This window comes from Gouania willdenowi, chromosome 13 (assembly GCF_900634775.1).
Source record: "Gouania willdenowi chromosome 13, fGouWil2.1, whole genome shotgun sequence".
In the NCBI taxonomy this organism is placed as follows: Eukaryota; Metazoa; Chordata; class Actinopteri; order Blenniiformes; family Gobiesocidae; genus Gouania; species Gouania willdenowi.
The window spans coordinates 38,539,028-38,564,493 of NC_041056.1; the positions used below are offsets into that span (position 1 = coordinate 38,539,028).

Consider the following 25,466-nt stretch of genomic DNA (forward strand, 5'->3'; position numbering starts at 1 on the left):
ACTCTGGACATCTTGATGAAGGTCTTTGAAAGGCTATAAAGGCTGAGATCAAACGATAAAGAAAGAAGCGCTCCACAGCTGAGACCACCCCTCACTCAGCTGCAGCACAGGGACCCCTATGCTCACCTTTAACTCAGCCTATTATTCCACGCATTCTGCTAAACTAAATGTATGGGTCTTTTATTGTAAAAATAAATTAAAAAAAGGTATTTTTGTCCATATTTAGATTTTTCCATAAAACCATCTGTGTGCATGCAATAGCCTACAATCCTAGTGTGTGTACTTTGATCCTTATGTGTGTGTGTTTAAATCCCTGTGTGTAGAATTGTGATTTGTAAAAAGAAGAACTATTTCGTGTGTCTATTTTTACATCGTGTTTAAGTGAACCGGGCCACTCTCTCTTTACACGTGACTGTTGGAAAACTTTTGGCAAACACAATCCGGAACATTTAGAAATGTGTAACTCATGCAATACCGCTAGAAACCACCAGTTGTCGCTGGTACCAAAGTGAGACACTCACCAACCTGAGGCCGACTTCATAAGACACTTTCTTTTAAAAATGTATTTCTTATTACATCCAGGATGTGAAAGTTGAGTTTATATTAATTTTTGTCTTATACTACAAACATTTGACCATACATTTTATTTATCAAAATGATTGTTGGGTTCTCTATTTTTAAATAAAAGTTTAAAACACTTTTGAAGTTGGCCTAATTGGTTGGTAGGTCTATCACTTTGGTGCCAGTGACTATCGGTGGCTTCTAGCGATATTGCATGAGTTACATATATATGTTATCAATTGGCTTATTTTGAAATGTCATATGAACGTACTACTAAGTTTGATGTCACCATGAATATGTAGTGCGTTCAAATTAGATAGTACGAAACGATTGAGTAAACAAGAAATACCCAGATCTATACTACTACTATGCTACTTTTCTAAATAGGGCTCTTGTTTTGAAGTTAACAGTGCTTTTCAATTATTTTCTGTTACGCCCCCCTAGGAAGAAGAACATATTTTGCGCCCCCCCACTCTCCACCGCGACTATAAATAGTATATTTTATCTATAAAATTGTTATAAGTACACCTCTGCATCACATTATATTCATAATAACATTAAAGAAAAAAAAGAAAGAAATATAGATCAAGAAAGTGCATCAATTTGCCTGAAATTAAAAAAAAGTTTATCCTTATTTAAACAATAAACATTTTCAGAATCAGAATCAGTTTTATTCGCCAAGTACCGTTTAAAAACTACACATGTGAAGAACAAAAAGCAAACAAACCAGAAACATTGGTGTGTGAATGTGTGGATATGTAAAGCACTTTGTGACCTCTGTCTGTGAAAGGTGCTATATAAATAAATAAACAACATTACTATAATAATAATAATAATAATAATAAATCCAAATTACCCAGCAACATTAACACTTTAATATACAAAACAAAAATGAATAAAACAGTTTGTGCTGATTGACAAAAAATGAGATCCTAACACAGGTAGTCCAACATGTCAAAACGTACAGAAGCAATAAAAAACAGCCTGTGTTGCTTCATCAAATTGTATTTTTGCTTCATCCAGCATGACAAAGACCAAATCTAAAGCTGAGTCAGTATCAGCTCCTCTGTGATGGTGGGTTTGTTCCACTGAGCAATCTGGTATCCTACCTTATATCATATGACGCTAACAGTGCTCGCTGGTTTACTGGAATAGCATTCACAAAGCGGGTTGTTGGCAATATTCGGTACATTTTTGCTGAAAAAAGTCAAGCATCTTGACTGAGCCAAATCAAGGTGATGAAATTATCAGCTGTCCTCCGCACAGTCGTAGCGAGTCCGGGACTTAACCTTTGTGAAAGCACGCTTAAACTCTCTGACTTCATTGATAGGTATCTAACACACGGTGCACAATAACCTCTCTGTGTGTTGCAGGTAAGTCTGTTGGCATTGTAACAACCACCAGAGTGCAACATGCTACCCCAGCAGCCACCTACGCTCACAGTGTCAGCAGGAAGTGGTACAGCGATGCCGACGTGCCAGAGAGCGCTAAGAGGGAGGGCTGCACCGACATCGCCTCCCAGCTCATCAAAAACACGGACATTGACGTAGGTCACATCATGAGTACAGGAACTCTTTGTCATTCAACAGGCAGATCATTTATATAGTAAGTAGCATGCTGGTGGTGAATTACGATTCAGGCTCCGAAATGGAATCATTTTTAAACAAGTGTTCTTTTTTTCGTTTCTCTTTTCCTTCCTTTAGTCTAACTTACTCTAATGGTCTTTACAAAGCCTTTGAGTTAGTATGGAATGTCTGTAACTGTTTTTTCATGTTGGCACTAAATGAAAACTCCTGTAAAGCTTCAATACCAGGAAAAGAGAAACAGAAACAATTATGTTAAACACAGTATATCAAAGTGTTAGTGCACACATTTTAGTCCAATTATTTAAATTTGATGTTTTTAGCTGTAAAATGTCAGAGTGACTGCCCTCTATGGGTTGAAAGCTAGCTATTGCAATTGAATTTTGCTATTAACTGAGATTAGATTAGATTTTTGGATCAGTGACATCACTATAAAGTGTTAAAATAATACTGCAGAGAGTTTTTGTATTAGTTATTAACACAAAGTGAGAGAAGAAGACACTGCTGTGGAGTCATCCTTAACTTGAAGGAGTTTCTCTTTTGATTTAAACTGTTTTTTTTTTTTACATGTATTTTGCTTAAACTGCTGTATTTGGTTTTTCCAGGTAATTATTGGTGGCGGTAGAAAGTACATGACACCTCGTGGCACCAAGGACCCTGAGTACCCCCGAGATTTTCTGTCCCGGGGCAAACGAAAGGATGGACGCAATCTAATCAAGGAGTGGCAGATTCTGAAAACAGGAAAGGTAAATTCATGCTGCAATGAGAACACGGCCGTAATTCTTCAGGCATGCATCTTAGAGCAAAGGGGTTACATAACCACAACGTAATGTGACAAGGTGTAAGATCAGAGCACTTAGAAAGCAGGAAGTATCTTTTATTTATGTTTTTCTGTGAGAGGGTTCAGGTTGCAGCTGAGGTGTAAATAGACAGGCTAAAAACTGCTGGCGTCTGTTGTCATCCTGGGTGTCTATCTCTTCCTTAACTGTGATGTAACAGGCTAAGTCTATAGTAGTGATAGTTTTTGTTCGTGAACTCATTTGATAAGCCAGGGGTCACCAACGCGGTGCCCACGGGCACCAGGTCGCCCGTAAGGACCAGATGAGTCGCCCGCTGGCCTGTTCTAAAAATAGCTCAAATAGCAGCACTTACCAGTGAGCTTTTATATATATAGATTTATTTATTTAGCTATTCTTGTTTAAATAACACTTACATGTAACTTAGAAATGACAATACATATATATAAACACTTAAAATGTAAAGTGTTTTTTGTGTTTAATACATACTTGCCAACCCTCCCGATTTTCTCCTGATTTCTGCCCGACATTGTCCGGGCGGACCATCCTTCACTGAGCGTCGTTTCCAGCCGGACAATAATAACGATTAATCAGTACCCAAGAAGTAGCTCTTGGTTTCAAAAAGGTTGGTGACCCCTGTGATAAGCCCTATCTGATGATGTACAACCAGGACTGCTGACTGTGTTGCTCACATCTGCTGAATTTCATAATACGCAACTAATCCCACAAATACACTTTAGATGATCACTCTAAAACTGAATAATAAAATTGTATTACTTATTTGTGTAATAAATTTCTTTCAAGTCATTTATATAAACGTTTTTTCTTTATTTATGTGGGTGATGTCATTTTTGTTAATTCAGTCAATCAGAGTTCCCATATCGTGTTTTCCATATCATGAAAAGAGGGAGGACAGGGCGAGTGAATCGACAGGAAACGAGGCAGAGGAGGATGAGGAAGAGGAAGTTTATGAAGCAGACAGCAACACTGACAAGCTGCTGTAGGTTCGTAGAACAGAAGCAAAGTATATCTGCTGAGTTGAAACAAACGTTCAAACAAATCCAGTCTTTAAAAAAAATAATGACGGACAACAACAGTCGTGCAGGTCTTTGTCGTCATGGCTCCAGTGAAAACAAACAAAAGAGTAAAAAGTGGAAACAAAAAGAGGTTGCTCATATGCACTCCATGACAGCCTGTGTAACAGTCAGTGGCAACGCGCACACACGCAAGAACCAAAGGCATTCTGAAAAGGCAGTGGCTATCCGTACGGTTGCCGTATCAATATACCGACATTCTATTCGTACGCAGCGCCCCTATTTGGCCACGTGATAGGTCAGTCATTGGTCAGTTTAACCCTAACCTAACACTAAAGAAAAAAATTGTTGGAATATTGGGTTATAACCTAACCCCAACCTTAAACCTGATCCTAACCCTAAGACGCTATGTACGTGTACTATGGTAACCGTACCAATAGCACCGGGGGTTGTCCGTACGGCAATCATACAAATAGACACTTTCTTCTGAAAACGAGGCTCACTCTAACACACCGCCGCCCATCCATGCTTACCATTGTCTTTAATGTATTACACAGCATGTCACAAAATATAGATGTTTAAAAAAATAGAAATAAAAAATACAGGTAATGAAATATGATATCAATATCTTTACCACAAAATAAAAATCCTGTGAATAAATAATATCAGCAATAAAATATTATACATACAATTAACATTAAATTTACATTATACAAACAATTAACATCAAATTTACATTACCACACTGTTTGCAACAAAAAATCTATACATAAGCTACATTTATAATATGCAATAACTAAAACCAAAAGCTGTACAAAATACTTTACAACTATTTGCAAATTATGTACAAAAAAGGCATTTTACAGGCTGCGACATTTAGTGGTGCTTTTTATTACTGCATCCACTAGTGTGATTAACTATCTATGCCACTATGTACTCACCCTCACCTCTCCTACTACAGAGGGGCCAGAAGAAGTGCGTGAGCCTTCTGAAGTTGTAGCATCTGTTGAAGGTCCAACATTTGACGAGGCTGGAGATAAATATCTCAAAAGTGCATCTGAAGAGAGAATAAAAGTGTTACAGTTATTATCTATAAAAGACAATTCCTTGAAAAAATGAAAAAGAAAAACCTAATAGATACATGTTTTCTACTGTGCATGTATTTGATATAACATTTTTTCTGATATACGTATCAGATAAGTTACAACTTTATTGTCATTACAGAAAAATGTTGATTAGCAGATTCAAAGAAGCAGTAAATTTGGGTTTGGGGTGGGCACTTATTTTGTATTATTATTTATTAATTGGGCATTGCTTTAAATTCGAATCTGTTTGCTTTTCCATTTTAGGACTTGATAGTAACAACTATTTTTAATATGATTATTTTTAAGGGGAAATTATTCCCAATTTTCTGGTAAAAGTATTCATCCACAAATCAAAATTTACAGTGTGCCTGTTGAATAATCACAGAACAATTTGTAAAACATTCTGACTTTTTTTAGACCAAAGTGTGTAGACCATTTGTTGAGCTTGGAAATATCGAGGTTGAAAACACCTGTTTGGTTAGGTAAAGCCTGCTAATGGAGAGATATCCCAGATACGTTTATCCAGCTTTGTAATACAAGCCCATAATGTGTGTGCGTGTGTGTGAGCATTTTCTCCAGGTTGTTGATTCAGCAAATAAATGTGTGTGAAATCAGTTTCTTGTTTAAATCACACATTACTCAAAGAATTCTGTAGTGTAAAAAAGTGAACATCACATTTTTGTAACTTGTTCTGATAAAAAAGATATCACTGATATCTTGAATTATTTTAAGTAGAAATACATTTAGAGGATGATTTTCCACACAGAAAACTGAATGTTCGAGGTTAAATTAATGGACAAGTGATTCATTCGAAACACAAAGACTGGCCTTTCTCTGCTGATCATGAAAGTGTTGTGTTCTGTGTGTCACAGGTAGCACGTTATGTATGGAATAAATCGGATTTTGACGCTGTTGACCCTGAAACTACGGACTACCTCATGGGTATGATTTTTGTTGTTAAAAGGATCCTCCACTGTTTTTACAAATGTGTCCTAAAATCTTTGAAATGTCCTTATTAGTAGATCTATGCCTAATAAAACACATTATTTTGCACCATATTCATTTTATTAACTTTTAAAAATGGGACAACTTTACAGTTTTAGAGGCTGTGTTCCGCCATCTTGAAATCACGTGATTGATGATGTCACACGGCCCCACTCCCTGTAAACATCCCATTGTTTTCTATTGGAGTGAAAGATTCAGCCTGTTTTTTAGATCATTTAGCTGATTTTTTGGTCAAAATGCCAATTTGTGCTGCTTTTGGTTGCTCTAAAAAACAGGAAAAGTTAAAGATGCGGATGTAACCCTCTTTTGTTTACAGAAAGAGAATAAAAACAGTTGTAACCAGAAAAAAATCTATGTCCACACGGGGCGACAGTTCTAACTCTACGGTTTGGTAATAGACAATGAAGCAGAGAAGAAGAGCTCCACTAAGGGTTCTTAACTCTCCCTTAAACAGTGCTGAAGTAAGCGAGTATTCACAAACTGTTGAATGACTTCTATCCTCAGGGTTTGTGCGCCACACCGAGTGTGACTGACGCAACTCTAGCTACTAGATTACATTCAGTATAAATGTAAATGACGCTACGTCAAGCATCATCAAGCGACCTACCTTCAAGCGATGCTACTTGTGCAATTCCAGCGACTGGGTTCCGCGACCTTGTCGCTCAAAGTTGAAAAATTTCAAATGATTTCAAGCGACAACTCTTCCGGTCGTCACTGTCTGTAGAGCCGAAGGCTGCAGCCCTCCCTGCTGCTACAGCGAGAAGGTTATAGTGGGAAAACTGCACACTTTCTCAACTTACTGGGGCCAAAGAAATGCGACTGAATCACTTGTATTTGTTGTGAACGCACCATTACATGTTTTTGTCAAGCCAATGATCTTCAATGTATTGATCTGAGGTCTACACTATCTTTTCTGATAAAAATCATACCAATATCATCTCCAGCAGCTTTAATTTAATTTAATGAGATTGATTAACTCACTGGAGCCAAGACAAAGTCTCACAAATCTTTCCCATGTAACTGTGGTTCTCAAACTGAGGTTGGCACCTCAGACAGGAGCAGAACAGGAGGATAATAAAAAGAACAACAGGCAGAGAATGAGCAGAGACAACAGAGCCAGGGTCCAAACCACAGTTCAAGACTAAATAATGGCAAACTTTGTATTTTACAGTTAGGCTTTAAATGGTGTGTGCCTAAGTTATTTTCACCTAATAGCTTCAATACATCTGCACAGATGAAAAGCTTTAACATTTACTTGTCAATAGAAAACTTGATTTACAGTCGAAAATTATCTGTACAGATAGTGACTCAATTATTGTTTCCATTTATGTAATTTAAGAGCAAAATTCTTTTTCAAAACAAAAGCAGAAAGCAGGCTGTTGATTAAAAAAACTGCAAGCAATTGTGTTGGTTATTTATATGAATATTACTGTTTTTGTTCTTCAGATTTTGCAGATTAATCAAATGTATATTTTTAGTGATTAGAATTAAATGATTGCGTAAAGAGGTTTTTTTTAAAAAATTTTAATTCAGCCTGCACACAGTTGACGCCACCTACTGTATGATGATGTCAGAAATGTGGTTTCTTGTTATGGTGTTGGTGTTTGCAGGGGATTTGGATAACTCATGTTATGGTAAAAAAAAAAACAACAAAAAAAAACCACTTTAGATTTTTCCTTTTACACTGAGGTTTTCCACCTCTTAGAAGGTGAAAATAGCTGTAGCTGTAGGAAGTTTGAGCAGGTAGGAGGACTGTCCTCACATGCTGGACCTCTCCACTGAGCACAAATCAAGGTTTTTAATAAAGTTCTCCTCCTCACCCACCATAGCTCTGTTTGAACCTGGTGATCTGCGCTTTGAAGAGGACAGGAATCCCAGCATGGACCCATCCATCATAGAGACCACGGAGAAGGCAATCCGAATCCTGCAGAAGAATCCCAAAGGCTTTTTCCTGCTAGTGGAAGGTAAGGATCACATTCTCAAAGTAGTGATGATGAATGTTTCAGTCATCAGACTTCATTACTAGCATAGGTGGGTGTAAGGGCGCTCCTTGTTGTATATCCAGGCTGATGACAGAAGAATGTTGTTCACCAACATAGCAACTGTTTAATGACAATGGGCCTCATGCAGCAATAATCTATTAAATGTATCTTATTTCTTTATTACGAGAAGAGAGAATTTAACTCAAAGATTCTTAACCACCAAGCCTAGTTAGCAAGTTAATTTAGTCTTCTTTATGAATAATATGTTATGGTTTAATTTATTCAGATAAGTTGGGTCAGACGATGCTTTTAGCCCCACCCACATCCCCTACCACAGAGAGTGGTCAACTGTCCACTACAATCATTTATCCCCTGACTTTGTTCATTAACTTATTCATTTTGGCTCTGAACCTTGTCATCTAGTCCAGTGTGGATTGGAGACACTGTCTGCTCACAGCATGTAGCAGTTAGCACTGTCCATGTTAGCTGCTACATGTTTAGCATTGAGGTGCTGGCTGCTACATGTTTAGCATTGAGGCGCTAGCTGCTACATGTTTAGCATTGAGGTGCGAACTGCTATATAGCTGCTATATGGTTAGCATTGAGGTGGTAGCTACTATATGTTTAGCATTGAGGTGCTAGCTGCTATATGTTTAGCGTGGAGGCGCTAGCTGCTACATGTTTAGCATTGAGGCGCTAGCTGCTACATGCTTAGCATTGAGGTGCTAGCTGCTATATGTTTAGCATTGAGGTGCTAGGTGCTATATGTTTAGCGTTGAGGTGCTGGCTGCTACATGTTTAGCATTGAGGCGCTAGCTGCTACATGTTTAGCATTGAGGTGCTAGCTGCTATATGTTTAGCATTGAGGTGGTAGCGGAGGCTAAAAAACTTTTTCTTGCACAATTTACACACAACTGGGCTTTTGTTTTCCATCCGCTGTTTTTATAAACTAAAAATAACGCTCACGAAGCACAGCATAACTTCTCCTCTGGCTTTCACGTCTGTACATCAGTATTATGGGTATACCGGTGTCACGGTCTGAGTTTACCTCATACTGAGATCAATTATAAGCAAGCGCACTACCATAAAATACATTTTTGCTAGTTCTGCTGTGAATTTTGCTAATTCCGCCATGCTGAGAATGAAAATTCAATTTCAAAGCTAAAGTTCAAAGCTCATGTTGAATGGCTCCTTTTCTTGGGGAATATACTTTTTAAGAATGTATTCTTCCTTTCACTAGTTTCCATGGCAAGCCCAGTCTGGCAATCTGAGTGACAATCTCAGTCAACAACTATATTATATTTATTTAGTATATATATTACATTGTTATCAAGAATGTATTATTGTATGCCTTATTTATTTTATTTTTTTAATCTATTCTATTCTATTGTTTATTATTGCACCTTTTTAAGCACCTGTAAGCCAAAGCAAATTTCTAGTTGTGAATTCTGTTCATCAACAATGGCAATAAATCTGATTCTGATTGAATAATTAATAGTGTCTCATGCAGCAATCTCAATACAAATAGGAATAGTTTGTTCTCCAAAAAACATGATTATTATATACATTGCAATAAATAACAGTTAACCTAATGTAACTTTACATTAATAAATTGTTGTATTCATACAAATCTGATCATGACAATCATATTTTTTTATCATTGGTCGATTTTTTAATCGATGGTCGACTGATGTGATGTTTTAAGCATTTTTTTAAATCAGTAGAGCGATCTCTGTGCATGGCTAATCCAGCACGGGTACATCTCAGTACGTAGCAGTCATGCACTGAGATTGTAAGAGATTCTCAGTACAGAGGTAAAGTCAGACCATGACACCGGGAACTTGTGAAATCAGAAAGATTCCGTGTTGGTTGGAGTGCAAAAAAAGCGATTAACTGCGTTATTTTTCTGTAATTAATTAATCGCAATTACTGCTTTAAAGTCACAACCCTAATAATAATGTAAGTTATACTACAGTACGGTGGTTTTTTATGTTTCTTAAAATTAAAACTTTTACTTTCTTGTGCATTGGACAAACATTTATTAGGGTGTGTTGTTTTATTCTTTTCTTAGTACGAGTGGTAGAATTCTCTCTTACCTGAAATATTTTTTTCAAGATAAAGAAAACATTGGTAAATCTCAAAAGCCTATGTAGAAACAAAATCCCAGATTTCAAATGATTCATCTTTTATTTCCATTCTTATATGGCTCCTTGCATTAGGTCCATTGACTTCCATACTACTCACTGGGTTTGCCGTAGTGCGTGCTGGCAGTACTGGTCACCTGACGTGACTCTGTTCCACATGGCTGCCTCACTGGTCTCCTCATCTATCTCTGTGTTAATCTGAGGCAGCTGCCCTGAGGCAACGAAGACCCTCAGCATCCCCATCTCCATGTCCAATGTTAATGAAAGCAGACACATCGTGTTTCCATATACCAGCAGCTTGACGAGAGCCAAGCCTGATTCCCATGGAGCTAAATTTCAGAGATAGACTAAAAACCTCCTACATTTCTCTTCGAAGACGAAAACTCCTTCATGAGCATCAAGTGGCTGAGCAACTCATTACAATTAAAGAGGCAGTGTTATGAAAAATGCACTTTATAATGGTTTAACTACAGTGATATACAGTACATCCCTTTAGCCTCATTCAGAGGGCCAGAGTTGAAAAAGTTATGTTTCCTCCCTCCCTTGTTATTCCACATTTTGTAAAAAATCAGCTTCAAACGGTCGAGTTGGATTTTTGCTCCAATATGACATCATAAGGTGGCGACTCCTCCTCCTGACAATCTTGGCTCCTCCTCCCAATATAAGAATGTGAGCTCCTTCCTCTCAAACTATCTCACAGGTAAAACAAACACTGCGGTCTAATATAGAATGTACATTATACTTTATTGTCATATATGTAAATCTACATAAAAAAAATGTGTTCTCTGATTTAACCCCTCCCCGAGGAGCAGTGAGCAGCCACGGTGTAGAACCCAGGGAGCAGTTAGGGTTAATATAAGGGACTGATTAACATCCCACAGTGATAGACCAGGGAGATTAGAACAGTGAGTCTACGATTACAAGCCTGCTCCCTTAACTACTAGTCCCTTTATCCACAGATAATATATTAACATTCAGTATAAAGATAATCCAGTATATAGATAATCCGAGGCACAGTGTGAGCGCTCACAATCAGTTCCATTTTTAGTATCCGTTATATTGCCTTGTATCGCCTTTGACATGATCTGATGTGTGTGTGTGTGACCCAATGAGATGCAGCGGTTGGACAAAACAAATGATTATCACCTGAAATAGAATATTCTTGTGGTTTGAGGTGAGGATGAGAAAAAAGCAACTTAGCAGCTCAAGTGAGGGTTTGAGACCACTGACTCAGCTGACTGACTTCATTGCTGTTGATGCACACACACACACACACACACACACACACACACACACACACACACACACACACACACACACAGCCTAAAGCAGCGTTTGTCGGATTCATAATCACAATAGCTGCTTAAATATCTTGGCTGAAAACAATAACAAGAGTGTGTGGATAGCAAAAGAAAATGGCTATGGTGATCACTGATCTACCTCTATAAGAGCGATGCATGAAGTCTGCATCTATAGACACGCCCACTCATGCAAATGCATAAAGGCCCCATAACAGCCTGTTTTTAGAAGCGCTCTGAAAGTGACTTTTCATAGGCTAAAACTCCAGAAAACAGGCGACTTTGGGAAAATAAACCTCATATACAATGTTGTTGGGGTTCTTAGAACAATTGGAGATGAGTGAAAAATAGCAAAATACTGGACATTGGAGGGAAAACCTAGAGTGTTTTTATTGGACCTTTCAAAGCTTTTGAGTTTGAGAAATGAATGAAAGTTGTGACACAGGAGCTACTTTGGTTTCATCTCCACCTGATCATCACGCTGTTGTTTCTCTGGACTGTGAGAATGTCACGTTAAACCGAGAGCACATCCATCTCATGGAGTCTTTTCTAATTTACTGATGGATTAAAGGCCAACCTGCATATGCCACACAGTACACACAAAAAGACATTCTTCAGAAGTTGAGTTGGTTTTTATTCTTGCTGTGTACGAACACAGTGCACGTGTGTCAGGGTTGGGGTCAATTATAATTGTAATCGCATAATTGATAATTATTTACAATTATGACATAATTGTAATTGCAATTGGAAAAATGTATTTCTGTTGTAATCATAATTCAATTGTAATTGAGTTCAAATAATTTACTTTGTAATTGTAATTGGCATGGAATTCTATAAGCTCTCATTACAATTTGATTAAATGTAAACCTGGATAAAATGCCCACACAAAAAATATTAATATCAACATTTTCATTGATTAGGAAGCCTAACAAGGTAACTAAGAGATGAAAAACAAATCGGATGATAGATAATGTTTTTTAGTGTATTTTACAGCTGATTTAAGACATGGGTTAAAACATAATAGATGGTTACAGAAAACTAACACAAGAGGATGGTTAAGTTTTATAGGTTATTTATCAAAGGCTCAGTAATTAAAAAAACTGTAATTGACTTTCAGAGGAAAAATAATAATTTTAATTGTAATTGGAAAAAATGCTAATGACTATAATCATAATTGATTTGTAATTGAACATGGATAATTGAAGATGTAATTGTAATTGAAAAATGTAATTGACTCCAGCCCTGACGTGTGTGCACAGAGCTCTGCTCACAGTGGGTTGAAGTCCACATTACAGTAATATAATGATGCAGATCGTCACACTTTAATCACACATTGACACTGATAAGCCAGTGACAGTGTTCGTCCGTCCACAATCTCATCCTATTATTATCAGCCACAGTCAGTCCTTAGACGTTACTGTTCCCATGAGAACAACTCAGTTGTTTACAAACAGCAGAAATAACTCAACCATCACATTAACAGCTCAGGATTCCTGTAAACATTTTGAACAATTATTTTTGGACTGTATACAACATATGTGTATATACAACATATGTGTATATACAACCTTGCGGTCAGGACCCCATTTATGGTCACTAGACACTGGGAGGGGGTCGTCAAATGCCTTCAAGAAACTAAGAATATTTTTACCATTTGTCTGGACCAACACCAAACTCACCATAATTTATTATTATTCAGTTATTATTATTATTATTCAATTATTATTATTATTATTATTCAATTATTATTATTCTATTATTATTATTATTATTATTATTATTATTATTATTACATTTAATATTTTAATTACTTTTCCTTGCCATATTTTTGCTCCTTTTAATGCATTTTTGCTACATTACTCAATTTTCTGCCACTTCATCAAATTTCAATGCCTTTTCTGCACATTTTTTCCACTTTCACAACATTTTCTACATGTGTGCGCACAGATTCGAATAGTGTTAGGCTGTAACGTGTTAGGGCTTAAAGAAGGATCAGCTGCGGACAGGTTTGGAGTTTGGCCGTGGTCTGTTGGGCTTGATCCAGCTCAGGTCCAACTTTGTAGACCTGATTAAAGCTCTACCGCCCATTCCCATTAAAATGCATCACTTTGAAATCCCCACCAAGCAGCGCCACAACATTTGCACCATGCATGGAAAGATTAAAGTGTAAGTACACCCTAAAACCTCATTTTTCTGCTATACATAAATGATCAAGTACGAATTAATGCAATTTATTGATCCTAATCCTACTCTTCAAAATTTAGTCAAACTATTTAAATGTATCGTTTTTAGTTGTAAAATGTCAGAGTGATTGCCCTCTATGGGTTGAACTCTGGCTATTGCAATTTAATTTTGCTATTGATTGAGATTAGATCAGTGACATCACTAACATCACTGTTGGCCACGCCCCTCCTATAAAGATGGGAGGAGGGACTAGGTTTCCTTCTCTCACAGCACTCCGTGAGTATTGATTGACAGCTCCATGCGGAACTGTGCAGCACTGTGAGCAGGGCCGGCCCTAGACATCTTGGGGCCCTAAGCGGGACACCTTTTTGGGGGCCCACACTGCCATTATTCTATTACAAACCAAATTAATTATATTTTTCCTCTAAACATGATGAACATAGTTTACTAACTGCTCCTCTACTGTCTGAATGATCCTCAGTGTCAAACATTTTAAATGACATGAACTCTAGTGAACCACCTTAACCTTGAAGGTAAACTAAAATGTATGTAAAGTCGCTCTAATGGAAGATAAATAAATACAACTAACTGTTAAAGCCTGATTTTAAATGTATTAATTAAAGTCATTATTTTAATTAAAGTGATTATTTTCAATAAACCAATAATAATAAAGGATTCCTTCAAATACACTTCCAACTCTGAGCTATTCTACTGAGCAGAAATACAATGAACAAGGTAATAATAAAAAAAATAAAATGGAAAAAAATAAATTAAAATATTGTTTAGAACTTAAAAGAAAAACATTACAACTTATGATCTTCAACAACTTTTTTTTATTTTCTTTCTTCTTGCTAATAACTAGACTATAGGCTTTTTTTATTTTTATTTTTTTGAGGCAAAGTCTCACGTCAAGTCAACGTCATCATCGGAAATCTGCCTTTCAACCTCATGGTTGATATTGATAGTGTTTTTTTAAGGATGGGTGTGTTAACAAGTAGGTAGCAGTTCGCTGTAGATGTTAAAGAAGTGTGACGGACAGTCATCGTGTGGGGGGCCCCTGGTGGCCTCGGGGCCCTAAGCAACCGTTTAATCCGCTTAGTGGGGCGGCTCTGGCTGTGGGGGGCGGGGCTGCTGTAACTGGGCGTGTCTTAACTACCATAATCAAGGCATTTTTTTAATTCCCCCTAGTGGCAGGTGTACTTACGCTTTAGGATTACGAGCTGCACAGCACGAATAAATTCCTTCCACTGCAGCATGTAAAATATGAATCTCTTTTGTGTCTAGTCACTAACTTTGGGGTGTCATATTACAACCTCAAACTAGGGCTGAATCTGAGAAATGTAATTGACTTTTTCTTGAAGGTCAGTTTTTTAAATATAAATTCCACCAAAGTGTTTTGAGGTGTTTCTGAAGAATGAAGACTGATGTTATATACTTCCCATCCCTGTCCTGTGTGCAGGTGGTCGCATTGACCAGGCTCACCATGACGGCAGAGCGTACATGGCCCTGCATGAGACCGTTGCTTTTGACAACGCCATCGCCAAAGGCCTGGAACTCACCCGGGAGGAGGAGACTCTGACTATAGTGATGGCTGACCATTCTCATCCTCTCACCTTTAATGGGTTTCCATTCCGAGGGCAGAGCATTCTGGGTAAAAAAAGAAAGACAATATTTCTTAATCTGTGTGATGCTCCGCAGTAGGTTTGGGTTTGTTTGCTCACATATTAGCAGAGATAAGAGAACTTATTTAATGTCCATCGGCTTTTTCTCTTCTCTATGGATTTATCCACCGACAACAAACGTGTGTGTGTGTGTGTGTGTGTGTGCGCGTGTGTGTGTGTGTGTGTCTCCTTACAGTTTTACTGTGCCTCTTCCACCAGCAGCTTGACATTTCCTCTGCTTTTTCTCCCCTGTAATTACAGTGCAGCAGGTAAACACATATAGCTGCCGGCCTTTCTTCTGCTTTCTCTTTCTATTTCAGTCTCCATCATTCTCCGTGCCTCGCTTCTCTCCTTCCGGTCTTCAACACCTACTTTCTCCTCACATCTCTCTGTTTTTTAGCCCCTAATCTCTCTTTTTGGACATTCTCCTTATCTGTATCTATCTGGGGTTCCCTCTCCTCTATCTGCTGCTTAGAAACCAGATTCTTAACCTTTAGACATGTTAGAGGAGGAAAAAGCTGCAGGTGTGTTCCATTGGAGACCTTTAGAATGCAGCGGGTGCAGAGTGGGTGGCAGCAATTCCGATAGAAAATGAGGTCTGCAGGTTGTGGAATGTCTGGTCAGATCCACACATGGTTTATAGTTAAAGTTACAGAAACAGACGAACAGCCCTGGAGCTACGTAGCTTCACCAGGTGGTGGATCAGGTTCACTAGTACAATCATTGGTAAGATGCATTGAGTATAGAGTGCCTTAACGGGATCCTTCACTGTTTTTACAAATAAAAGCTTTGAAATGTACTTATTAGTAGATCTATGCCTAACAAACACATTTTTTTTACACCATATTTGTTTTATTATCTTTTAAAAATGGGACTACTTTACAGTTTTAGAGCCTGTGGAGAGAAACATTCAGCCTGCCTTTTAGATCATTTAGCTGCTTTTTCAGTGAAAATGCAGTTTTGCGCTGCTTTTGTTTGCTTTAAATAATTAGGAAAAGTTAAAGATGCCGATGTAACCCTCTTTTGTTTACCGAAAGAGGAAATAAACAGTTGTGATCTGAAAAATAATAAATCTGATCACAGGGGGCGACAGATTCAACTTGGTATTAGACAATGAAGCAGAGAAGAAGAGCTCTCTTAAGGGGCCTTAATTACCCTTTAAACAGTGCACAGCTGATGCTCTGGTGACTGAAGTTAAATGAGTAATGATGGACCGTTGAACCAGGAGGATAGAAGTTCTTTTAGGTGGTGCAAAATTTAGCATTTTGTTAGACATAGATCTACTAATGAGGACATTTCAAAGATTTTAGGCCACATTTGTAAAAACAGTGGAGGATCCCTTTAATGAAGGCACTTAGAATTAACTCAAAAAATACATGTTAATGCAACTGATTTATGAGCTGAAATGTTGCTACTGATGGTGTTACTTGACCACTTAAACAGTACATGTCATCTTGCTGGTATTGTTATTTAAAGATAAGCAGTGTACACTAGGGTCAACATACTGAAGGAGCACAGCATTGTACGCCAATAACAGGTCACATGACTCAGACGTGTAGGCGGTGGGGGGGGGGTCTCTGATCTTCACGAAGCGTAATTGGCCTTTGCTAAATTTGCTGGCTTACGCTCCAGTGGCAGTGGAGTTTAAGAACCAGTTTAAAGTGAGAAACTATAGGATCAGGAATCACACCCCTTTGTTACGTTACTAGAGTGTTTGAAGGAACTGAGAGCCTGAAAGTTTTGAGCTGCTTTGGAATGTATGAAGCTGTTTAATCCTTCCTCTCCTTTTCCGCCATCTTGTTCTCATGGATTAATTCTACTGCTGCCTCCACATGCTCTTTATGCTCTTTATACTCTTTATGCTCTTTATGCTCTTTATACTCTTTATGCTCTTTATGCTCTCTATACTTTTTATGCTCTTTATACTTTTTATGCTCTTTATACTTTTTATGCTCTTTATGCTCTTTATACTTTTTATGCTCTTTATGCTCTTTATACTTTTTATGCTCTTTATACTTTTTATGCTCTTTATACTCTTTATGCTCTTTATGCTCTTTATACTTTTTATGCTCTTTATACTTTTTATGCTCTTTATGCTCTTTATACTTTTTATGCTCTTTATACTTTTTATGCTCTTTATGCTCTTTATACTTTTTATGCTCTTTATACTTTTTATGCTCTTTATGCTCTTTATGCTCTATATACTTTTTATGCTCTTTATACTCTTTATGCTCTTTATGCTCTTTATACTTTTTATGCTCTTTATGCTCTTTATACTCTTTATGCTCTTTATGCTCTTTATACTTTTTATGCTCTTTATACTTTTTATGCTCTTTATGCTCTTTATGCTCTTTATACTTTTTGTGCTCTTTATGCTCTTTATACTTTTTGTGCTCTTTATGCTCTTTATGCTCTTTATACTTTTTGTGCTCTTTATGCTCTTTATACTTTTTGTGCTCTTTATGCTCTTTATGCTCTTTGTGCTCTTTTTTGTCCCAGCGATGCAGTATTGATCAGCACACCTGCAATACTCTAAGGTCTGGATCAGCATGCGGTCCCAGCAGATCTCTGAGCGTGTGTGTGAGTGTGTGTGTGTGTGTGTGTGTTATTGCATTTGAAACAGAATAAAACAGGATCACTCAGGGTTTCAAACCTCCACCAAGCTCCGATCCAGATGAAACTCTATGTGGTGATCAAGGAACCAACTCGACATAACTGAGTCAAATTTGATAAACATCAGTCAATTATGAAAGTTAAAAGTATTTACGATGATGAAAGAAAGGGAATTCTTGATTATTCAAACTGTTCCAGGATCAGTTTATTGATCCGGATCCCCTCCATCGTTTTATGGAATCTTCCATGGCCTCAGGTCTATCTTTGGTTTTAATGTTGTCAAAATCGATGAAGCTTTTGGCTTTTTGGCATTATCTTGCCAGGGTTGGGGCCAATTACATTTTCCAATTACAATTACATCTTCAATTATCCATGTTCAATTACAACTAAATTATGTTTACGCGGTTACTGTAAAAAATGTTGTTGTTTTCCCCCTGAAAGTAATTACGTTCTCAATTACTAAAGTTAAATTGCAATGAATCACAAATACTGAGCCTTTAATAAATTACCACATAAAATGTAACATCCTGCTGTGTTAGCTTTCTGTTAGCATCTCTTATGATAATGAGTCAGTTTTGATCCATGTTTTAAATCAGCTGTAAAATACACTAAAAAATATCATCTATCATCCAATTTTTCATCTCATGGTTAGCTCGTTAGGCTTCCTAATTAATGAAAATATTAGTATTAATATTTTTGGTTTGGGCGTCTGAGCCTTCGTTTTGTCAGTATACCCCTAGATTTCCTATCTTTTTTTTAAAAAAGTAAAATGATCTTCAAGAGAACTGACAGGTAGTGAGTAAAGTTCATACGAAACATATTTTAAGAATTTTTTAACTATGTATCGTTATTGTATAACTTATGTATTAACTACATAAGTCACAGAACTGTAACATGGTTCCTGAGATTTGCATTTAATTAAACTGTAAATGACAGTTTTTATAGAATTTTCATGCCAATTACTCAATTGCAATTTAATTATGGTTACAACAGTAACATTTTTTTCCCAATCACAATTACAGTTATATATAATTACGTCACAAATGTAATCAATTATCAATTACGAGATTACAATTACAAATGGCCCCAACCCTGAATTCTGCTAACAGACAGACAAATAAATAAATAAATAAATAAATAGACACCGGTGAAAATATTTCATTTCTTGGTGGAAGTAACAATAGAAACAAACTTTAAAAATGTGTCGTTCCAGGTAAATCTCCGCTGTGGGCCACAGATTTCCTCCCTTACACCACGCTAATGTATGGAAACGGACCTGGATACAAAGTCGTCAATGGAAAGCGTCCTGATCTACGCAACGTCACCACAAGTGAGACACGTTTTTCTGTTCTCCCTAAAACCTTTTTAGCTTATTAGCAAAAATCACATGATCAGACATGTTAAACTCACAGCTTTGTCACTACTGGTTTACGTTCATTTCTTGGTACTAAGGACCTCTGAATGAGGCTGAAGTCAAATTACTGGCTCAAAATGTGCACTGGCTGTGGAAGGATTGGTGTGAGAGGTTCAAAGGGTTTAGGTGCTGAAGTTTGTTTAAAGCTGATATCCGGAGTTTCTGAGAAACGTCTCGATGTCCCGCCCTAACCAGCCTAACATCCTCTCACTGCCAATGCCAATCTACCAGAAGCCACGCCTCGAATTTTTCTGCACGCGCATCGCGGAACATAGCAAGGTCACATCGGGTCGCATTGATATATGTCTATGGGTCAGGTAAGAGCCAAAATCATATTTACCTGTGCACAGTTCCGCATTCAATTTGATTGACAGACTCAAAAACAGGAAGTCAAAGCCTATTGGCTGGGTGCACTCGGCAATTGTTTCCATTTGTATAGGGGTCTATAAGACGAAGGAGGGACTTATTTACATTAATGTATATGAATAACACTAGACCATAGTAAAAGACTAGTGAGGTATTTTTTTGCATTTCAAAAGAATCGTACATAAACGTAGATTTCTCAGAAATTCCAGAAAGCAGCTTTAATGTGTTATTAGCTGTTTTCACCCCCCCCCATCAGTGGACTGCTAATATCATTTACTTAGGGGCTAAATATGGACCAGTTTGATCTCAATTGAGCCAAAGAATATAAGTGCGAGAAAAAAGTTATTTCAACATTACTGTGCCCTAGTTTAAACTTCCATGTGTAAATGATCTAAACACTATGTAACGTACAGGCACCAACAATATCCAAGCAATAAATGACAGATATCAGTCCCTGAAGGAACCTAACATCTAAATTCTCTATTTATGTGACAAATTTTTGGGTAACTTAAAATAATTTTGGGCAATTGTTTGGTTAGTTGCAGGATAAAATAAATTAATAGTTTTTTCCTCAAGTTGTGGTTAAAAAAATCACTGTAGTCATGTAATAAAAACACAAGAAAACTGAGCGCTGCAAACATTTCATTAAATGTGTGTATTTTGAGGGACTGAGATTATTTGGTCATTTTCACAGTAATTCATGTTTTCTCCCTCATTTTTACTTTCTCCTGCACATTGGATGCTCTAGAGTCTAAAGCACACATCAAGGCCCGGGGGCCAAATATGGCCCTTTAGAGCAGTGTTTCTCAAATGGGGTATGTGTACCCATAAAGGTACACAATGGCACTACAGGGGTACTTGAGAGCGAGAGATAAAGTGGAAAAATAACAAATAAAGTGTCAGTCTAAATGATAAAAACTACAGAAATCAATCTATACAGGAGCCACTAAATCAGTGTTTTTTAATCCTGGGGTCAGGACCCTGTGTGGGGTCTCCTGGAGCTTAAATGGGGTCGCCTGAAATTTCTGAGAAATTCAAATAGGTTTATGAAATGTTTTAATTATTCTTTTATTTTAATGAAAACATCACACAATCTTAAACAACTGTATATGTATCTATCCTTTCACTTTGTGAAATATATAGTTCAACTGAAATGCAGTAAAAAAAAATCATAAAAAAATATGAGCTCAAAAATTATCAAAAACTGATTCTAGAAAAAAAATGCCTTTGGGGTCACCAGAAATTATTGATATCAAAATGGGGTCACGATCCAAAAAAGGTTGGGAACCACTGCACTAAATAATGTTTAATTCCACTTATTTACAAGATTAGATTTTTTTTCAAATGTGTGTTATGACTCATTCATTCCATCATTATGCTCTATATAGTTATTTTTAAATAATTTTCTATTAGCAAAATGTTGTAATTGGACAAAGGGGGGACTTGGATTCAGAAATAAGAAAAACGGGGTACATGAGCCAAAAAAAGTTTGAGAACCACTGCTTTAGAACATCCAATTTCTAAGAAAGCAAAAACATCAGCGACACCATGAGTCATTGTGTATATTATTGACTAATTCAGCTGTATATATCTCCAAATTAATACACAAATTCAATGAAACTCTACAATATTAGCAGGGCTTTTGTTTTCCCCATGCTCATCACAGTCATTTTTAATCTCAAATTGTTCAAATCCTGCCATTTTCTATATATTATTTAAAAAAAATTCCCCAGATTAAATAACAATTGGTCACAAAATCACATATATTTAAAGTGAAGATCATGCAGGGACTGAAATCTTTCATTTATTGATTTTATATGATCAGTGCTGAACATATTTAAGCATTTGTTTATTTGTGGAAGTGCAAACTAGAGCACAATAATCATTAAATTGCTCATTTTCCCGCCTAAAATCTGCTGCCTACTTAAAGGGGACATATCATGCTAAATCCACTTTTTTAGCCCTTAAATGCATTTTGTTGTATATTTAGAGTGTTTAGAAGTACAGAAAAGTTCAAATTAGTCTCTTCAGGTGCTCTGTTGATGTCTTTATATTCTGTTTTGGTCACATTTTTCAATCTGTTTTGATTTTTCTATTCTCTATTGCGTTTTTTGAACAATAACGTCACAGTATTTGCAGTGGAACTGCCATATTAGGACATCGACTCTAACACTTCGAGCAATCCACCATTTTTATTTCTCGCTTTTATTTTGTAGTCCAAGCTCAAGGATGCAGAAGTTACGAGAGGTTGTTGGATGTAGTAACCCACACGCTTCATTACACCGTCTCCCAGCATCAGAACCTTTTCAAAGTGCCTGGTTGAGTTTTATTTTTCACAGAAATGTACCCACATCTGTGGGTAAGGTCATTTATGTGTGCACGCAGCACTTCAATGATGACTGCTTCATCAACCTCCACCAGTATAAAGAAGGATTTACAGAAAGACTTTGTCTGATTGAGGGTTCAGTTCCTTCTATCTTTGGAGACGACGAACAGAGCACTTCGGTAAGCTGTAAATAACGCTAAAAAGTGTTTTGTTAGCATTAGCAGTTGCACCGTCTTCATATGTTAGCGCTGTGTGCTCGTTTTAGATCCTTGATGATATGGCCTACGTGATTTAATTTAAGTCTAAAGTTTTCATTAGTCATTTCATTTTGCCGTTTTTGTCTTTGAAAAGACTGTATTAAAATGCATTAAGTGACGTTAGATTGGCGCTAGCGTTAGCTTGGCACTAGCGTTTGCTTGGCTCTAGCGTTAGCTTGGCGCTAGCGTTAGCTCGGTGCTTGTGTTACCTCACTTGTTAGGGTTCTGCAGGTTCATCATCTTCATTTTCATCTCGCTCCACCGAGTCAGACTCTGGCTCAAACATATAAGGCTGGATGGACAAGTCTTCTGTTGTTGACATTTTGTAAATAATGTGTGAATAAACACTTTCTAAATAATCGTATCTCTTCTATCAAACTACAAAAATGGCCGAACAGGGTGGAGTTGAACCGAGTGTCACCTCTGTAACCTGGAGAGGGGGCGGGGTATGGAGTGTCTCATTTGCATTTAAAGAGACAGCACCAAAACGAGTTGCTCTCAGAAGCACGGTAGAAAAGGGGTGGAGCTATAATAATGAGGAATTCAGACCCAAGCATTGCAGTTCTGCTTTATATAGACCACAACTGTATGATTTACTGTATATGTAAAAAGGAAGGATTTAAATGCATGATATGTCTCCTTTAAGATAAATTGCTCCACATTTGGCCCCTGAACTAAAATGAGTTTGACACCCCTGGTATAAAGGGCTTGATTTGTTGATGATTTGTTTTATTAAATGAACAATTTGTTTCCAGAGGGTAAAGACTACGTACAGCTGTCCGCTGCCCCGTTGGAATCCACCACTCACAGCGGGGAGGACGTGGCCGTGCTGGCCCGTGGACCGATGGCTCACCTGTTGCAGGGCATTCATGAGCAGAGCTACGTTGCTCACGCTATGGCCTACGCTGCGTGCGTGGGCGATGACCTCAGGCACTGCCAGGAGCAGCCAATGCCTGAGCTCGACACCTCGCTCAGCTCTGCTCAGTAGCTTCTTCACTACCATGTTCACTCTTCTGATTCTGATTGAAATGTGGCTTTAATGAGAGAATCTGATCAGACTCAGAGCGTGGAGTTGTTTAAAGACATAAAGTTCTTTTGTGTTCCATTGTGTCTCATGTCTGTTGCTTTTAGAAAACAGTTTCAATGAGATCATCAAAAAAAAAAAAGGTTTAAATAGATCCTCCACTGTTTTTACAAATCTGGCCTAAAATCTTTGGAATGTGCTTATTAGTAGATCTATGCCTAACAAAACCCATTATTTGGCAAAATATTAATTTTATTTACCTTTAAAAATGGGACAAATTTACAGTTTTAGAGCCTGTGTTTCACCATTTAAAATCACATGATTGATGATGTAAACATCCCATTGTTTTCTGTTAAAGTGAAGCATTCAGCCTGCTTTTTAGATCATTTAGCAACTTTTTAGTCAAAATGACAACTAATGCGGCTTTTGGTTGCTCTGCATAATCAGAAAAAGTTAAAGATGTCGTTGTAAACCTCTTTTGTTTACCGAAAGAAAATAAAAACAGAGACCACAGGGGGCGACAGTTCCAACTCTGCGGTAGTAGACAATGAAACAGAGAAGAAGAGCTCACCTAAGGGGCTTTAAAGGTGCAGTCCGTAACTCTCTCTCCTCCCTCCCCACTGCTCTCTTGCCCTGCCTCCAAACTTTCCAAAGTCTCTCCCTCAGAGGAGCTAACAAGCTAACGTTAGTTCGACAGCAACATCACAGTAATATAACGTGCTCTGTTAAAAGCATGTTACTGCAGCGCTTCTCTCTATGTACACACACCTCAGCAGCAGCAGCCACACGGAGGCTGCTGTAAGTGACACTTTTTGCTCGGTCGCGGTGCATTCTGGCAGTCTGCCAAAGGCTGCAGGAGCAGCAGGGGGCGGGACTCAATGAGTCTGTTTTTTCACACAAACTTCGAGTTTGATGTAAAGCTGTCCTTACATAGGTTGTCTCAACTCTTATCACCAGGAAGTTTCTGCAGACGGCGGCTCTTACCCCCACTCCCTCCCCCCGCTCCTTCCCTACATTCCTCCTGGAACTGTTGATGCTGAACTTTTCCACACGTCATCTGGTTGTCAGTAACGCAGCTACAGGTCTTCAACTTCAAATGCCTCGTCGGCCATCTTTCCCCACCTCCCAACCGCAGCTGCATGGAGGCGTGGTTGCAGCGCCGACTGGCAGCACGCCCATGTCCTCAAACGGCTGGACTCCTGTTGTTCTTCCCACCTGACCCCCTCCCCCAGCCAACCTCCCACCCAACCCTTCCTACATGCCTTGTCTCGAGTTGTTTGACTGTGTCATGCTTACATTTATGTTTGCAGAGGCGGGTTTTTTTCCTGGTTTCACACTGCTTTCTCTGTTTAGGGAAATCAGTTTCAAACTGGCAGTTTTTTTCCCCCTCACCCCTCCTCTCCTCCTGTTATTGATCCCTTTTTCACCTAAATATGTGGGCGCCGCAAATGGCTGCTCCGGTGTGTTGATGTGTCTCCTTTCACTGCAACTACCTAGTCAAATTCCTCGTATTGTTCTAAACTGTACCTGGTCAATAAAGCTGATTCTGATTCTGATTCTGACAGCGTTAGCAAATAAGACAAAAGGTCACTTTTATAAGAGTTGCAGACTGCACCATTAACTCCCCCTTAAACAGTGCACGGCTGATGCTCTGATGGCTGTTAAGTGAGTAATGACGGACTGTTGAAGACACACAAACCCTGATAATACAAGTCATTTTGGGTGAGAGTCCTTCAACATGGTTCCTTAGGAGAACACACAAGAACAAGAACAAGAACATACAAAAATGAAAGGAAAAACCAAACAATCAAAATAAACAATAAAAAATATTTAACATAAAAGGACAACATTAATAATGGAGTCATATCGAAGAAATACACAAAATAAGTAATAATTTAAAAAAAACCATACAAATATACACAAATAAGGAAAACAAAAATAAGTAGAATGACAACACAAATACACTAAATAAGCAGTTTTACAAGATTGAAAACTCAAAAACAACAGAAATAATTACAAAATGACAATACAAATACACAGACTAGACAGATATAAAGCATTTATTTCCCGTGTTAATGCTCAGGTTGGTTATTATTATAAATGCTGACATGAATGTTGATAATGTGGCCCTT

The 25,466-nt window shown here is 37.7% G+C and overlaps 1 protein-coding gene across 2 annotated transcripts in view; it reads left to right on the forward strand.

Moving 5' to 3' along the window:
* Positions 1 to 23,415, forward strand: part of alp3 (alkaline phosphatase 3) — a 34,823-nt gene extending 11,408 nt beyond the window's left edge. Inside the window, exons 5-11 of one of the 2 annotated variants that reach the window (XR_003675380.1) lie at positions 1,935 to 2,107; positions 2,750 to 2,890; positions 5,933 to 6,002; positions 7,895 to 8,029; positions 15,133 to 15,324; positions 17,834 to 17,914; positions 19,161 to 19,276. Coding sequence is in view for 1 of the 2 variants with exons in the window: in XM_028465028.1 (XP_028320829.1) it covers positions 1,935 to 2,107; positions 2,750 to 2,890; positions 5,933 to 6,002; positions 7,895 to 8,029; positions 15,133 to 15,324; positions 19,161 to 19,277; positions 23,066 to 23,298 (1,061 nt within the window). In the remaining variant the exon portion in view is untranslated. Of the gene's footprint in view, positions 1 to 1,934; positions 2,108 to 2,749; positions 2,891 to 5,932; positions 6,003 to 7,894; positions 8,030 to 15,132; positions 15,325 to 17,833; positions 17,915 to 19,160; positions 19,278 to 23,065 lie in introns of those variants that run through there. The other variant, XM_028465028.1, reaches the window with a different exon arrangement.
* The last annotated feature ends 2,051 nt before the right edge of the window (positions 23,416 to 25,466 follow it).